This window comes from Mchenga conophoros, linkage group LG9, assembly GCF_057382185.1.
Source record: "Mchenga conophoros isolate Kocher_MC1m ecotype Shallow Benthic linkage group LG9, M_conophoros_male_GT1.1, whole genome shotgun sequence".
Taxonomy (NCBI): Eukaryota; Metazoa; Chordata; class Actinopteri; order Cichliformes; family Cichlidae; genus Mchenga; species Mchenga conophoros.
In genome coordinates, this window is record NC_140534.1 from 24375816 (window position 1) to 24393689 (window position 17874).

Below are 17874 nucleotides of genomic sequence, written 5' to 3' on the forward strand. Positions count from 1 at the left end.
TTTTGTTTTTTGTATCTAACTTATTGTTCTTCCTTCCTGATTCTCTATTTTGCTTAAGAAAATTTCAGTTGAACACAACAGTGCAAACTTTGGACAGTCACAATACTACTGCTACTCTCACATAGCAATAAATCTGTAAATCTGTAACCAGGTCGCTCTGTCAGCATGAAAGATGAGTATCATCATAATTCCTTTGATTTAATAATGCCTTCTATGCTTCTCCTTTGTCCACATTGCTGCTGTAATGGCCCAGGCGCCCTCAGGATCAATAAAGTACATCTAATTTTTACTTAATAGAGAGAGTACTGCTGCTCAAAGATCACACAATTACATCAGAGGGCTAATCTGAAATCCAACATCAATGATTCCCCTGAGAGCACAGGAGCCACAACACAATGCAATAGCAGAGCAAAATGAGGATTGCAGGATAAAAGTTTTCCTAATTTATAACGTCAGTGGATTTAGAGTACACCCTGTTTGCTACTCATCGAACATTTTACAGTCGAAGGTAATGAGGAAGAAAAAGGACTTTGCTCGCAGAGCCTTTATACCGTGTGCAGGTCTTGTGATGCTGCGGAAGTGTTTTGATTTTCCCAGAGAGCAGACACTGACCGACATCTGTAAGGTAACTATTCTTCTCAAAACTTCCTTTACTTACGCCGTCATCTTGCTTTCATCAAACTCGAGTTCGTGTCTTTACATCGAGCAGTTGCTGCACTCTGCATCGCTGTTAAATTGAAAGGCACACGTCCAAATCCTTCTCTCTCACTCCCTGAGAGCTATGCATTATTGATGTCAAGGCATTTCATACCTGTGAGTTAGTGGAGCTGAATGAAGTGAAGATAAATGCTTGTTATGGGACTTGAAATGTAAACATAATCAAATGTTATTGATTATGCGTCTGTATTCTAGGCGATTTATCCAAACTGTGTGCACCCGTGACCTGATCATGGAATGGAAGAGCAATATTAGGCGTACCCAATCGCTGAAGAGCCTCAGCTCGTCATGTGATAAGCCAGTCTGGACGGATGCGGGGCTGCGGGACAAGACGACGTCAGTGTCCCAATTGGTGGCCAGGTAAAAAAAAAAAAAGCATCAGTCTCTCTGTATCTGTGCACCCCTCTAAGCTACTTGTAGGTCATTAGTGACATCAAATCATTAATGTGGTGTTTGTGTTTGTGACAGATATCAAACTGCTGTGAAAGGGAACAAATCCATTCAAGGACCCTCAGTAGATAACGATGACAGAAAGCCAAACCAGGTGCTAAAGGAGGTAACTTCTGATTTTTTTAGCTGTTTGTCCAATTAATGAAAAGCATCAATGGCATAGCAGGAAAAAGAATAATCACTGCAGCTGGATTTACACACACTTCCCTCCCTTGTGTATCCTTTTCAGATAACGCCATCTCGACTGGAAAGTAAAGAGACTCATCTGGAGTCTCTGATGAGGAAAAACAGTGAGAAGGAAAAGTCTCGAGCCAAAACCAATTTGACCCGCAGCAAATCAATGAGCAGCCTTAAAAGCAGCACAGGGTCCATAGAGGCCTTGAGAGCTCTGTTTGAGTCAAAGGCCTCTCTTAAAAACAACGCAAAGACCAGCCTTAGAGCTGCAGACTTCACATCAAGTTACACGACAGACGTGTCAAAGATGAACGGAGAGGTTGAGGATGTACAGATCGCTGTGGAGGAACAGGGAATGGAAACATGCGCTGATAAAACTGATGTGAAGGATGATCATGTAACTCGAAAGGTAAATACAACCTCATTATTACTTTAAGATTCCCTAATAGACCCACAGTTAGTTTAAAGGGTAAAAAATTCAAATATTTACCGATGAAAGCATGTGTGAAAAATATCAGGGTTTTTATATATTTGTAAATACAGAAAATATTCCTTTCTTCTTTCTTGAAGTGCAAAGATGCATAAACAAAGCTTTCATTGATTTCGCTCCAGAAATTCCAGCTTCAGTCATCTTGAAGTATTTTGCACCACCACCTTTTCACTTTCAATATTATGCTGCCGCTAAATACTTTAAGAAACTGAAGCTGGAACTTTTGGAGTGATCTTTTGTGTGGAGATGAGTGGCAGGGGTCATTTGTGACAGAAAGATAGTAGCAAGAGTGGAAAAGAAGGTTTACAGAGTGGTAGTGGGAAAAAACTGGAGCTGGCAAAACTGAAGATGCTAAGACTTTCATTGGTGGATAGGTTAAGCATTTTGGAAACAAGTTAGGGAGACAAGGCTGAGATGGTTTGGACATGTGCAGAAGACCCCACCAAAGATTCATGGATACAGTGAAGGATGAGATGCAGAAAGATGTTAGAGAGACGGTGAGAACCCTAAAAGGAGCAGCCAAAAGAAGAAGAAGAAGAAAAAGACACACGCATTTAGAATTTCCCAACATTTGGTGGAATCCATTCTCTCTCCTAGCTGCACAGCGTTTCCCTTGCCAAGAACTACCACACACACTGAAAACACTTCATTTTCCCGTTTGCTTAATAGTTAATAAGGTGTTTTCAGCTGTTTGTGAGAAAAATCATTTTGAACATCGTTTTGAGCACTTGTTTCACAAAAGATCGGCTCATCCATCACACACTTCAGTGGTTCTTGACCTGCCTTAGGTCTAATGAATCCTTACTTCTTTCTCATTCATGTAATAGCATATTTTTTCTAGTAATGCTTAGATTTTTCCTGCAACTGTATTGACACATAGAAACTATGATGCACAATGAGTTTACTTAGCAGCAGTGATGTTTTATTGTTTCTCTCTATAGGTAGTAAATCAGCACTGGCCAGAGAGGAAAAGAACAATAGGGGGTATTGATTTAGAAAAAATTGCAGCATCTCAAGCTGGTGAGTATCTTCTTTCTAGCTCAGCAAAGCTTTGGTTGTGTCAGCCTGAATATCATATTACCCTGCCTGCTATCATGTTAAAGAAACGGACAAAATTAATGTTTTTTTAAAGCATTCAGAACAATAGTTTCACTTTTCTAAGATTAAAGGACTATCTCTTTATTGAGTAGTTATCAGCAGAGCTCGGATTTAAACTTTTTACAGTTTGATTAGGGATACGTGAGTAGCAACATAAACAAACAACGCGAGTTCATGTCATAAATTACACGTTGCAATAATGAAAGCAGCTACAGTGAGCTTCAAAGTGCAAGCTTCCAGGTAAAAGACCGGCTGATAAAACCGGGAAATACTGCGCCTTGATTTAGGTAATGAGTAAACAGTGAACTATGATGAATATGGTTTGGTTCTATAAATTCAGGGTCAAATAAAAAAATGCTGAAGACGATTCAGCTTAAGATGAAAATATCAGAAAGCAAATAAACATGTGGCTCTTTCAAAAATTTGTTCTGAAAGAAACATCTTTGGGCACAAAAACATAACAAAAATAAACAAAGATGTTAGACGTGCCTTGGAGAGCTGTCTTCAGCGAGTTCGGTCAAAGCTTTGGATGACTCAACTTGGTGTAGGAATAGTAAGCCACTCCACAACCGGACAGAAATAGCTGGTGTGCTACAAGACCAGAATAAGTGCAGGAGGGTGAAAGGGTCAGCTGTTTATGGGAGAGGAATGGGACAGAAAGAAGGAGCGAGTGGCAGAGGCTCCATGACACGACACAAACCAACAGACAACTAAAGTTTGGAAGAAACCAAGAAGATAGGGAGAAAGGAACTGGGAATATTTCTTCTTCTGTGAGTAGAGATTTGTATTTTTGAATGAAACGAGTGGCACATGCACTTAAAGAAGCTTAATACAGTATGTATGGTAGAAGCTGAAAACTAATGGCTATTATTCACATTTTTAACAGTTGCCCAAATCTGAAATATTAGTAGCTATTAGTAATATTAGTTAACTGATACTGCAATGAGTTTTATGTTTCTTCTTCTTTGGTCGCAGAGCCTTTTTTGCAGTGTTTTCCAGCTTGTGGACTCATGATTTCATAAAGTATCTGTACTTTCATAAACAGCTTTGAGACACGTCTGTTTACCTTTGAACTTCGATGCTTAGTCAACCGTTGTTGCAGTGACTTGCCTGTTTTAACTAGTATGCGTGTCAGCAGAGTCGGGTATCTCTCCTGCTCCACAACAAGCGGTACATTTATAACTCGGCCACATGACAGCTGTTAATATCAGCTTCGAAAGTGCTGGACCCCGAATTGGGACCTGTGTTATTAACAAATAGCACGAGCCGTTTGTTAATAACACAGATGTCAGCCGTATGTTGTTAAACGAGCCACGACTTATTTCCAATCCGGCTGCGTGTCGATGATGAAAATGTCACGAGACAACCCTGATCAGTTTGACTTCTTAACAGAGCCATAACAAAATTTAACATTAAAGCTCCCGTGTCTGATGTCTCTGCAGATGAAAAGAGGAGGTCAGCTGCAGACTTCAGAGACAGCTCTTTTGTCCAAACCAAGGAGAAACTTTCTGTCTCGGTGAAAGCAATATCAGCTCTCTATCTGTCCAAAGCGGGAACCAAGGAATCAGCAAACAGTCCTGTAAAATTGGTACATGTCACATCTCCCCTTCTTTTTAGTTCACCGTTAACTATAGAAAGTAAACTTGTTTAAAGTTTACACACTGAAAGAATTATCTCAGAGATTTTTATGCAAGGTAAAAAAAAAAAAATCAAAATTTTTTTTGGCAATGAAAATAAAGAGTTAAAGGTTTATTCCACCAGCCTTTATAGTGTAGATTTTCAGCTACACATTGAAGTTTGGTATCTATATGTCATCATAATATATCATAAATTAATTATTGATAAGTGAATTTCTGGCAGCAGCCAAACAATAATGCTGATGTAATTCTTTTAATTATTATTATTTCTTTGCAGGAACGAAAAGTGTCACGTGAGTCTGGGAAAAGAGTAAACCAAATCAAGGTAAAGTGCAATGTCACTGTGGTGTTGCATGATGTTGTGATTGATGCACATTGTTCTGTGCACACTGGATTTGCACAGCGAGCAGTATCGTGTTCCCTTTGGCTCAAAAATCCAAAATATGCTGCTTACCTGCAAAATAAAGAAACAGATTCCCTTCACAGACTTCCTCACGCTTTTATTTTTTACTCATTTTGTGGTTGCATTTGTGGTTGTACTTGCTGGTTGCTTTGGAGTTCAGCTAAGCAGCTAACACGTGGCATGAGGAAAACAAATCACCTGGCATGGCTCTCATTCCTGTGAGTAGGTGTGACTGCTCTTGAGCATGAATTTCTCTGAATGGATGAAACAGTAAGAAACATTCCTTTGTTCTTCTAAGATGTCAGAAGACTCAAGTGTCCAAGAAAAAGAGGATTTACCATTACCTCCTTCAGCAAGACATCAGCCAGAATTAGAAGAAAGCTGTAGGACAAATTCTCCGCAACCTAATCTGCCCCAGCTTTCCAAAGAAATGTTATATCAACAGAGGCAGAAATGTGAACTGAGGCGTCTCCTGAAGCACACCCATCCAGAGGTGAAGATGCTGGATGATGTTGTAGATGAAGAGCTTGCTGAAGTTTTGAGCTCAGAGAGGATGACAGCTGACGTAACTGGATACGAGGGAGAGGTCCTTTCGAAACGCTTGATATTTGAGAACTGTGGCTCGAGTAACAAAGTGTCTCACTACACCCCCAAGATGCACATGGAAGGGGGACGTGAGAAACAATGTGATTTTAGTAAAACGCTGGCTGTTCTGGAGGAAACAAAAGAAACGCCTCGTGCAGAAAGTGCTAAAGAGGTTATGGAAGCTGAAAAATCTCTTGGTATTAGTCCAGACACTGACAGAGAGTGTGAGGAAGAGGCGGTCAGACTAGACGTTCAGGCTACCAGAAGAATATTTGAGAGTCAGTCTGTGAACATGTCTGGGCCAAATCTGGGTAAAATCCAGGGAAAGGTTTCTATTAACGGGGATGAGACAAAGGAAGTCCAAAAACAAAAAAAGCTATTTGAAATGGCTTGCAGTGAGAGTATACACAGAAAAAATGAAAGCACAAGCAATGATTTAGCAACAGAGCCCCGTGAACAACCATGTCCTCATGTCAGTCAAAGAACTGAACGCGACTTCTCATGTAATGATGAGTTTTCCACTGAGGAAGCACTCTTTGAAGAGGAGTCTATAAGCTTATCCGATTTGGAAAAGAATGATGAAATTATTAAAACAAGGGCAGCTCTTTTTCAAAACAACCCCTTTATCTCCACCAACATACAAAGAGAGCCCTCCGTTGTGCATACATCAAAAACTCAAATCACAAGCGGTAGCGGTGCAAGTGAGGACAACACGACCACCAATGTTAAAAACAGAACCCATCTTTTTGAATCAATGCCATTTGACAAAATTAGACGTCAGAACGAGGATGAAATTGAGACAATGGTGGAGAACATCAAGGAAACGCTGAATTTCCTCTACCAGATTAGAGTCATCCAATCGTTTGGCTTTATCATTGAGGTCAATGAGACAATGATTGCTAAAAAAGCTAAGTTTACACTATCAGAGAGTGGGCCTGAGATAAAACATGACGAGGTGGCTGAAGGCGGTGCCCAAAACTTCATACTCCAGCTGCTACCACGGGTAAACCTAAAACCTCAGGTCACTTACCTAAAGGAGGACAGCAAAGGGGATATCGAGACCACGGCGGTGACGGCACCTGTTCAACAACATCAGTTCAATGCGAATAAGGACACGGAGTTCAGAACTGCCAGTGTGGTTCAGCTTGTTGAGGATATTCTCAATCAAGATAACTCTCTGAGAAAAGGAGTGGTAATCCAAGAGGATGACAACAACTGTGCCAAAGTCATTGTTTACTCCCTCTACAAATACCATAATGAGAAGGATGTGAAGAGCTTCGTCCCTCCAAAATGTGCTGAATGTGATCAATCAGAGCTGGAAAGGGGTGACATGAGTAAAAAAGGCCATAAAGAAATAAAAATTGCTACTAAGTCAGTCCAAGGTGATCTACTTGAACTCTCTCAAGAACAAACATGCCCAGGATCAATAACACCTGAAGGGAAAGTAAAGGGGAGTGTAAAACTATTCAAAAGCTGCATTGAAAAGGGAGATTTTGAGTATTTAAAAAGTCTTCAGACTGAAGAAGCAGTTCAAGAACTCCCTGAAAACCAAACTATGGCTGGACAGGAAGTTCTTCATGAAAAGGAAAGTGATCAAGTGCAGGAAACTACTGAGTGGGTACCCGTGGATGTAAAGAGGCTTAAAAGCATGTTCTCTGGAGACCCAAGTCAACACCAAGCAAAGAAAAAGATCCACAAAAATATATACGCAGGTCAAAATGTCTCTACAGAATGCAGTTCTGGGGTATTGTCTCATGTGCAGGAAAATAGTACAAGCAGTGAATGCACTGATGAAGCACAAGAGCAAGCATGTCCCAAAGTTGCGACGCAGGAGTCCTATGAAAAGTTTGAGAAACAAGATCACGAGCTTGGTGCCCACGAAGCTCAATTAGTCAAGGTGGTAGATCAGAATGAAGAGATCTCTAACCTCCAAACTGCACTGCATCAGTCATCACAAGAAAAACAAAAGACTATTATTCAGAAATCATCTGAGGAGCTCTTTCCCTCGGTTACAGCAGATACTGTGAAACGCTCAAGAGTAGAAGAAGAATTTCCTCAAGAAAACTTCACCTCAGCACAGAAAACAGATTACCAGCACAAAAATATAGAAACAACCCACAAAGATGCTACTCCTGAGGAAACACACACTCCTGAATCGTGCCGCAACAAAGGTCAGGAAGGTGCAAGGGGGGCGCAGAAACAACCTTTAGAAACTCCTATGGTCACTACACAAAGTTTGGAAACAAGTCCTGCACAACAGGAGGATGAGGAAGTTGTTTTTCATGGTAAAATTAAAGCAGCTTTGCAATCTTTAGAAAGATCTAACGTTAATGTCACAAGAGGAGATTTTAAAGCAGCTATGATATACAGAAACTCTTCAAAGCCTCACAGAGAAAAAGCTCAACACGTGGATGTGGTGTCTATTCAAACGACCAGTGCTGACGAGCTTTTCACTGTGACTGAAAATGAAGCAAGTCAAATATCAGTGAAACAAGAGGCAACTGCAGCAAATCCAGAGCCTCCACACCAAAACGAAACCCAGAGTAACCCAACAACGAGACTCATTTTAGAGAAAAGCAAAAAGCCTACTGGTCCAAAACCAGCCATTCCACCTAAACCAGAACATCTGAAGGAGAAACAAAGCAATAACGAGTCAACCCAAAATAATTCTGATATCAAGGCAGAGGAGAAAAGAACCCAGGATTTAGCAGCCAAAAGTGATACGAGTGAAGCAGATGAAAGTCACATAGATTTCCATGATGCATTTGAGAAATTTGGAGGTAAAAAGACAAAGACTGCCCCTGTAAAGCCCAAAAGACTGAAAATCCCCCAACCAGACAACAAAAACCTGAAACCAGTGGCTGGAAATAAAGAAATGTCTGTTCTTGCACATGTGGATCCAGATGTGGCAGAAATTACAAGCAATCAATCATGTGACACCTGTGGAGAAACCACTGACAGTCGAGACAAGCATGAGAAAGAAATCAAGAAGCAAGAAAGCAAAGTCGAGATGAGGGAAAAGAAAGGGCGAACTGAGACTGACGACGAACGCCGACAGCGACTGTCAGTTCACATGGATGAGATCGTGAGAGGGAACATACCAGCAGCAATGGAAATATTTGACAACTTACGAAAACAGCGGGAACTGCAGAGCTTTCTGAGCCGAGTTGAAGAAATTGAAAAAGACACAAGTGAGGTTGATGTAAGGTCTCTGAGGAGAGTTTTTGAGAACGTCCCCGATTGGGTTGTCAGCTCTAACAAAAAGAAACAAAACAAGGTCAGAGCTGACAACAAAGACGAAAGGTTGCCAGTATCAAGAGAAAGCGCTGAAAACAAGTCATCGATGGCACACGTTTTTGGAGATCTTGAGCGAGCGAGTGTGGAAATCACGACTCTTAAAGAGGAGACTTTAGTAAGAATCCTCGATGTAGAGGAAGCCATAAAGAAGGCACTTTATGCCGTCTCTACACTGAAATCTGACTCAGATATTGCTGGCTTATCACGTCTGTTCAAAGAATCCTTTGGGGTTATACAAGGATCCCCATCCTCTGGCGGTGATAATAAAATTAGCATTGGGTCAAGCAGAACAAAATCACTGAAAAGTGCTACCATGCAGGGAAACACAACTAATTCAGCAAGGCAAGATGCGAGCACTGATGAAGCCTCTGGGAAACCTCAGTCGAATCCTCCACCTTCACCTGCGTTTATCACTATCCAATCAGCAGCTAGAAAGACAAATAAAACCGACCTGGCACCACCAGAAGCTTTGATCTGCCCGACGTGTCAGCAGAGCCAAAAGTTGGAGGAGACTTTTCGGACGACAAAGACGCTGATATGCAACAGCCCTGCTCAAAACAGAAATGACCCACGAAAAGAAGGTCAGAAACAATCCACCTCCATCCCACTCAGTCCTCGACAGCTCAGCACGCTCGAGGTTCAGACAGACTGTGTCACAGGAACAAAACCAGTCACCGACAAACATGAGAAGACCGAAGGATCCGGAACAAAGTTTTAATCTTCCAGGACCTCCACTGTGGTCAACTCTCAGACAGAAACAGTGACATCGTCCACAAGGCATGTCATAATCAGTCCATCTACAATTCAGGTCACCACAGACCCAGAAGTGAAGCTGCCAATCAATCAGACTGATAAATCGGTGCCTGAATAGGAGCACATTGGCAGCGTTTTACCTGTTCGTTATGTGAAAGCTGTCACATATATGACTGTGTATGAAAAGAGATCAATTATAAGGCTTAAAGTTTGTGTTTTTGCTTTTGTATCTATTTTGATCTTAAAAACTGTCTTTGATTTGCATTATAATCAAAATATATATTTGATTTTCACTTCTCATTTCACTGTGGTTTACTATAAATGCTTTTGGTTTAAAAAAAAAAAACAAAAAAACATTTCCACTAAGGTCAGTCTTGTTTTTTTTTCTTCAGTTTCAACCGGCTTCTCGAGAGATGTGCTCAGCATGTCTGAAGCCAGTCTATCAGATGGAAAAAATAACTGCAGACAAATACTTTTTTCACAAAGCGTGCTTCTGCTGCAAACATTGCAAGAAAAAATTAAGGTGGGATGTTGGACTTATACAAAAAACCTGCAACATTAATCAGTGATTCCTCTTGTCTGATGGATTAGTGTCTTTGTCCTTTTTTAAAAACTTTATATTGTTTATATATATAACTTTCCAGCTTTAACTTTATAACTGTAAGTAGATATGTTAGATATGTAAATATCTAACATATCTAATATGTATTACTAAATTGAAATATTTAAAAAAAAAACATACTAAACTATGAATGTTAAAACTGGATACTCACGTATTTTGTGATCTGCAGATATGTGATGCTGCAGCATGTAAAAACTTGGCCAAAATGCAACTGCACACAAACCAGGCAAGCAAAAAATAAAAGAAACAAACACAAAGACTTTCCCATATTTCCAGTGTTTGTTATCTTAACTGCAATGTCTGCACATATCTCTGAAAACTATGTCAGGGAAATGTATTTTATTAAATGTCTTCTGATGCATAAACTGTAAATATACAACAGACTGTTTTCCCCCAAATCCTCATTCAACAAGCCTCTAGGGAATGAGGGAAAAAAAACGAGCTCACAGCAGTTGAGCCACAAACAGGCCGGGGGGGGGGGGGTGTTAGAAAGTCTTCTTAGTGGCCCTGTGAATTTTTTCCATATTTAGCCTGTGCTGATAAGACTGTTGGTTTGTGATCAAACAACAATTTTTTGTAAATATAGTGGAGCTTAACATGCTACAAATGATGTTTTTCTCCATTTGCATCATTACTAAGCAATGAACTCCGTTCAGTTCGACTTTGTCAGGTTAAAAAGTCGTCAAAAAAATAAAGAAAGATAGATTAAATCTGTTTTTTGTGTGCTAATGTAGAATTTGTGAAATTTTAGAAAACTTAAAGACTTTAGCCCTGTTTTGCATGCTACATCATATATATCAATCTGCTCTGTGTCACTGATGGTGATTAACTGATCTTTGTTCATGTGCTCTTATAGTCGGCATCTTTTAGACTTTCCTTTTTTTCTCTCATCTCCCGTTCACAAAGCTGAGAGTTAACTTGAACCACTTGGCAAATGGTTACTACTAAAATATAGGCTACAGGATAAAACTACTAGCAAAGCTAAGGCTACAAACAACACAAAATAAGAACTTACTAGAATAGATAGATAGATAGATAGACATTTGCAGTTAAACGTTATCATTTGCCACCAAACATTTCATCTTTGAAACATTTTATTTAGTCCAATATGTGATGCAGATAACATAGCAATTGCTAATTTGATTCAATGTACAGATTAGGACCACCTGTAAGTTTCCCACTATTAATTAGAAAAGTGGAGATATGCCAGAATATGTTTAAGAAGTAGCTGAAAGATGTTTACATCGACTGTTAATCAAAAACTGTCCCCACTACTCTCTTTATTTTGAACAATGACTGACAAACCTTGTGCTCATTTATAGCATGTACAGTTACGCGCCTTTAAACGGTGAGTTCTACTGCATATTTCACTACCAACAACTGTTCAGACGAAAGGGGAATTACGATGAGGGATTTGGACACGCTCAACACAAGGATCGATGGCTTTTGAAGAATGCAGCTGATTTGGTGCATGATGAATCTGAGGCATGAGCAGTCAGTAGACATGTAAGTACCACAAGGCATTTTGATTTTATGAATGTTTGACTAATTCCATTGATTGATTATTATAAAATTGGGCTCTCTTTCTATCCTCAGCTCAGATGAGACGGTGAAGGCACAGAATCTGTGTTTGAGGCCATCCTGTCCAAGCTTTGCAGTGTGTTCATGTGCTTCTTGTTAATGAATGATAGCGTGCCGAGACATAACCTACAACTTAATTGCAACGATAGGTAACTAAATTTAGAAACTGGGCAGGGCCTGTACATACTCACACATGTAAATGCACTTTAACTTAAAAGTGAATTTACAAAATAACTTTACAGCTTTTAAAAATAATTCTTGTAAATACTGTTGTAAAATGCAAAGAATTAAACAGATTAACATTAAATTAAGAAACTGTTTAAAGTGCGATAAAAAAATAAATCAGAAATTAGCTTGATTTTATTATTATTGCATAAAAGCAATAACACTTAGGACTTTTTTGTTGTTCTTGTTTTATATCGGTAATACAAACTATGAAAAGGCAAATGCATTAGGATTATTATGTCTGTACAGATCATAATAAAGAAGACACGTTCCTTCACTTTCCATTACTGCTGAATTGTCGGTGCTCCATTCTCCTTCCTGAGTGCTCATAAATTACATTTAAAGGTGCCATAATGATTCTGTTCACTATAACTGTGATTAGCTCTGTGACATAACATTTGAATGAAAATAAAACTGCATTAAATTTTACACGAGCACGGAAAGAGCAAAAAGAAACCAAATAAAACCAAAATCTTGACTCTCCTCTGGTTTTGGGATTTGTCTAAATTTCTACCTGGCAGCAGAGCCTCCTCATTGAAGCGTTGCATCCCCAGCTCTTACCTCCACAAATACATCTAATTAATATTTAAACCAATACAACCAAAGGCTGTAAAAACAGTCCTCTCACTTCCTTCCCACTTCACTTTATCGTAGTAGGTGACACATCACTCAAAACACCAGGCGGTAACTTGCAATATTTTATTTATCCAGTGCATTTAACAAAATACTTTGCATTAAAAAAAAAAGGTTTCACCTTAGTGCAAGAGACAAAAACATAGAAAAAAATACTTCTGTACATGCAGACAACTGAGATAAGTTACGCAATCTGTGGAAAACTGCTCTGATTACAGACACTGTTAACTTTTAGCCCAATTCCTCTGTCTGTAAATGATGTGTATGGATCTCAGCATGTTTGTTGTAACACAAAAACATAACTAAATATATGGCTATATCCATTTTTTGTACACTTTTAGAAGTTAATATAAAAACTGAGAAATTCTCTTTCAATAACTAATAATCAGCCACTTAATACACTGTACATTTCAGTTTTTAACATAACAAATTTATACTAAGTCCCATTATGGTTTCAATAAAAATTATAGCTTGTGTTCTTCAACTTCTTCAGCACAATATCCGTCTCCCTTTGCTTCATTCACTGGGTTTCTAAGTCAAAAAAAGAAGAAACACACTTACTGATAGTGCATTTATCTTACTTCAGTGTGATCTGGAAATTCAACATTGAGGGTTTCAGGCAGCAGGAAAGAGAAACATCCAGCAACAACAGGGACAATGCCATATACTAGCATTGGGATGATGGGATGGTAGCTTTCCAGTTGACTGATCAGTGGTGCAATTATACCCGCCACTCAAGCACACATGGAGTTCAGACCTATGCCATTATGCCTGCACAAACATAAACTGGGGTGATTTTTGCAATGCTTTACATTTTACTGATTAGCTCGAAAAATCAATCAAACCGACACTTAGCAGAACTTGTTGCTGTAAAATTCACTGTAAGATTATGTACTAAAACAAACACAAAGAAAAGAAAATCTTGCTGTTACCAGAATCACTGCTGGTGAGTGACGTTACCTTAAAACTCTGGGGTATAATTCTGCTGTATAAACGTAGGCTGTGCTGAAAGAAGCAGTGGCAGAAAATTTCCCGAGCACAGCTAAGACTGTTACCACCACGGAAAGATCTGATAGGGCAACAGTAAAAAATCACATGGAAAACTCAGCCCTCGAGTGACTTTTTCTTTAAATCATAACAATAGATTTCAGATCGGGAAGATACCTTTTGGCACAGCAAGGACCACAAAGCAAGCGGTACCTCCAAAGAGTAGGAAACACGCTTGACATATCCTCCTTCCAAAGTGCTGAATTAGAGTCATACCGCACAAGTTTGCAGGAATTTCAACAACAGCAAAGATCAACTGTGTGAGATAAACATTCCTGCATTCAGACTCAGTCCATAGAACAGAAGACTAGAGCAAACCTAGAGTTAGAGGTCACAGTGATATTTTTAGTTTCAAGTTGTTTTTGTGATTTATTGTTTAGTTATTAAAGAATACAGCATGCATGTGATTTCCATTTGAGAAGACGCACCAGTCAAAACCCATTATCAGAAAACGTTTTCTCAGATATGAAATGCGGAAGATGTCCAGTACGTTTCTTCTTTCAGATGTAGTCTCCATCTCTATCTGAAGGTGGAAAAGAATCTTTAGAAAACATTGATATCATATGGATAAACCAAAGTTCTCTGTGTTACATGTTATTCACATTGTTTAGGACATCTTCTGGTACTTTTTTCTTATTGACTCTGGCTGCCCGCTGGAGCTCCTTTAGTGCCTCCTCCTTCCTGCCCTAAATGATCAGCCATTGAGGCTGATGCTGGCAACAGCCTGTTAAAAAGCAGATTCAAACCTGTATGAGCTTTTAGTTTTCAGCAATGTTTAAAAATATGTTCATTATGATGTGAAAAGCTTCTGACCTATAAAAAGCCACCAGGACAATGATCAGAGGGTAAAAAAGCACTAGCTGCAGGATTCTCCAGTTTTGGATCAAATAGGCAATACCAGCCAGCAGAATCTGTCCAACAGTGAAGAAAGCTGTGATGGACAGATTCTGCTAAATGCAGACTTTGAGGGATCAGTCCATCCCAAGGCTGTAAGATAAACAAAAAATTACGCATAATGGTTTATTTCTGCTTTAATGTGAACAAAGTAAGTTAATAGATCACATCCTTTGTTAAGCAATGACAGCCATGAAGAGTCAGATTAGATGGACAGCGTTTGTTAACAGCAGTTTTCAGATCTTGCCACAGATTCTCGATTGGATTTAGACACCAGACAGGTCAGGGATAAAGTTATTGAGAAATTTAAAGCAGGCTTAGGCTACAAAAAGATTTCCCAAGCCTTGAACATCCCACGGAGCTCTGTTCAAGCGATCATTCAGAAATGGAAGGAGTATGGCGCAACTGTAAACCTACCAAGACAAGGCCGTCCACCTAAACTCACAGGCCGAACAAGGAGAGCGCTGATCAGAAATGCAGCCAAGAGGCCCATGGTGACTCTGGACGAGCTGGAGAGATCTACAGCTCAGGTGATCATCGTGAGGCAACATGAGTGAAGTGTCCTGAACATAAACCAGGTCTTATGGATGTTTCTTTTTTTGTAATTGAAGTCTTTATTTGTTTTTAACATTTAACCACATGAAAACACAAACAAAACAACAACAGAAAAGAAAAAAGAAAAGACAGCTTCCAATCCCATGGTTAATTCACCTTTGTATTTTGGGTCTATTTTCAATACTTATTATCGGTACACCTACAAAAAAAGGACAATAAAATCAAATTCTTAAGTTATTCCATTACTGAGTGCCTACACAAACATACAGCGCAGCAAGCATAAAATGTAACTAAAGATAATTGCCCTGACCAAATAAATTCCAACCATCTCAGCCAAAAACACGTGATAAGTTAGCAGCGATGCAGGTGGATGCTTCTCTGGTGTCCTGGATTGTTGATTACCTGACAGGAAGACCACAATATGTACGTCTCCCACAGTGTGTGTCTGACAAGGTGATCAGCAACACAGGGGCACCACAGGGGACTGTCCTCTCCCCCTTCCTCTTCACCCTCTACACCACAGACTTCAGCCACTGCACAGAGACCTGCCATCTTCAGAAGTTTTCTGATGACTCTGAGGTGGTTGGATGCATCAGCAGGGATGATGAGACAGAGTACCGGGCTGTGGTCGACTCCTTTGTCACGTGGTGTGAGCAGAATCATCTGCAGCTCAACGTGGCAAAGACCAAGGAACTGATCGTGGACTTCAGGAAGACCAGGAAACACTTGACCCCTGTTTCAATCCAGGGGGTCAGTGTTGACATTGTGGAGGACTATAAATACCTTGGAGTACACATTGACAATAAACTGGACTGGGCTAAAAACACCACAGCACTTTACAGGAAGGGCCAGAGTCGTCTCTATTTTTTGAGGCGACTGAGGTCCTTCAACATCTGCCAGAAAATGCTGAGGATTTTCTATGAGTCTGTTGTGGCCAGTGCGATCCTCTATGCTGTTGCATGCTGGGGGAGCAGGCTGAGGGTCGCAGATGCCAACAGACTCAATAAACTGATTCATAAGGCCAGTACTGTTGTGGGGAGGGAGCTGGACTCCCTCAAGGTGGTGTCGGAGAGGCGGATGCTGTCCAAGATAAAGACAATGTTGGATAACACCTCCCACCCACTCCATGACATGCTGGTCAGTCACAGGAGCTCGTTCAGTGAGAGACTGAGATTACCGAAAAGCACCACTGAACGACACAGGAAATCTTTCCTGCCTGTGGCCATCTCCCTGTACAACGCATCCACTTAACACACTGGTTACTGCTACAACTACACATGTTTCTTTTCCAGCTATTTATTTATGAGTGACTTATGTATGTATGTATAAAAAAAAACAAAAAAAAACACCCAGCACGCCCCTGCGGGCGGTTTATCCTTCAAGCTCGGGTCCTCTACCAGAGGCCTGGGAGCTTGAGGGTCCTGCGCAGTATCTTAGCTGTTCCCAGGACTGCGCTCTTCTGGACAGAGATCTCCGATGTTGTTCCCGGGATCTGCTGGAGCCACTCGCCTAGCTTGGGAGTCACCGCACCTAGTGCTCCGATTACCACGGGGACCACCGTTACCTTCACCCTCCACATCCTCTCGAGCTCTTCTCTGAGCCCTTGGTATTTCTCCAGCTTCTCGTGTTCCTTCTTCCTGATATTGCTGTCATTCGGAACCGCTACATCGATCACTACGGCCGTCTTCTTCTGTTTGTCTACCACCACTATGTCCGGTTGGTTAGCCACCACCATTTTGTCCGTCTGTATCTGGAAGTCCCACAGGATCTTAGCTCGGTCATTCTCCACCACCCTTGGGGGCATCTCCCATTTTGACCTCGGGACTTCCAGGTTATACTCCGCACAGATGTTCCTGTACACTATGCCGGCCACTTGGTTATGGCGTTCCATGTATGCCTTGCCTGCTAGCATCTTGCACCCTGCTGTTATGTGCTGGATTGTCTCTGGGGCATCTTTACACAGCCTGCACCTGGGGTCTTGCCTGGTGTGATAGACCCCAGCCTCTATGGATGTTGTGCTCAGAGCTTGTTCTTGTGCTGCCATGATTAGTGCCTCTGTGCTGTCTTTCAGTCCAGCTTTGTCCAGCCACTGGTAGGATTTCTGGATATCAGCCACCTCCTCTATCTGCCGGTGGTACATACCGTGCAGGGGCCTGTCCTTCCATGATGGTTCCTCGTCTCCCTCCTCTTTCTTGGGTTTCTGCTGCCTGAGGTATTCACTGAGCACTCGGTCAGTTGGGGCCATCTTCCCAATGTATTCTTGGATGTTCGTTGTCTCATCCTGGACTGTGGTGCTGACACTCACCAGTCCCAAGCAGGCTGAGGGTCGCAGATGCCAACAGACTCAATAAACTGATTCATAAGGCCAGTACTGTTGTGGGGAGGGAGCTGGACTCCCTCAAGGTGGTGTCGGAGAGGCGGATGCTGTCCAAGATAAAGACAATGTTGGATAACACCTCCCACCCACTCCATGACATGCTGGTCAGTCACAGGAGCTCGTTCAGTGAGAGACTGAGATTACCGAAAAGCACCACTGAACGACACAGGAAATCTTTCCTGCCTGTGGCCATCTCCCTGTACAACGCATCCACTTAACACACTGGTTACTGCTACAACTACACATGTTTCTTTTCCAGCTATTTATTTATGAGTGACTTATGTATGTATGTATAAAAAAAAACAAAAAAAAACACCCAGCACGCCCCTGCGGGCG

General features: G+C 40.9%; 1 protein-coding gene and 1 pseudogene across 1 annotated transcript; one reads left to right on the forward strand and one right to left on the reverse strand.

The window, feature by feature from the left end:
• Nucleotides 1–500: 500 nt before the first annotated feature.
• On the forward strand, nucleotides 501–10126 carry LOC146567316 (xin actin-binding repeat-containing protein 1). The gene is made up of 8 exons (XM_085287076.1): nucleotides 501–625; nucleotides 913–1077; nucleotides 1186–1273; nucleotides 1397–1750; nucleotides 2773–2851; nucleotides 4372–4517; nucleotides 4844–4891; nucleotides 5268–10126. The coding sequence occupies exons 2-8, from the start codon at nucleotides 950–952 to the stop codon at nucleotides 9567–9569; spliced, it is 5145 nt and encodes a 1714-aa protein (XP_085143202.1). The 5' UTR covers nucleotides 501–625; nucleotides 913–949; the 3' UTR covers nucleotides 9570–10126.
• Nucleotides 10127–13237: 3111 nt separating this feature from the next.
• LOC146567317 (solute carrier family 22 member 13-like) lies at nucleotides 13238–14726 on the reverse strand (annotated as a pseudogene).
• Between the last annotated feature and the right edge of the window lie 3148 nt (nucleotides 14727–17874).

Coding starts and splice junctions, on each gene's coding strand:
- LOC146567316 (XM_085287076.1), top strand. CDS start 950: ATGGAATGGAAGAGCAATATTAGGCGTACCCAATCGCTGAAGAGCCTC. Junction 1,078..1,185: donor GTGTCCCAATTGGTGGCCAG/GTAAAAAAAAAA, acceptor TGTTTGTGACAG/ATATCAAACTGCTGTGAAAG. Junction 1,751..2,772: donor ATGATCATGTAACTCGAAAG/GTAAATACAACC, acceptor TTCTCTCTATAG/GTAGTAAATCAGCACTGGCC.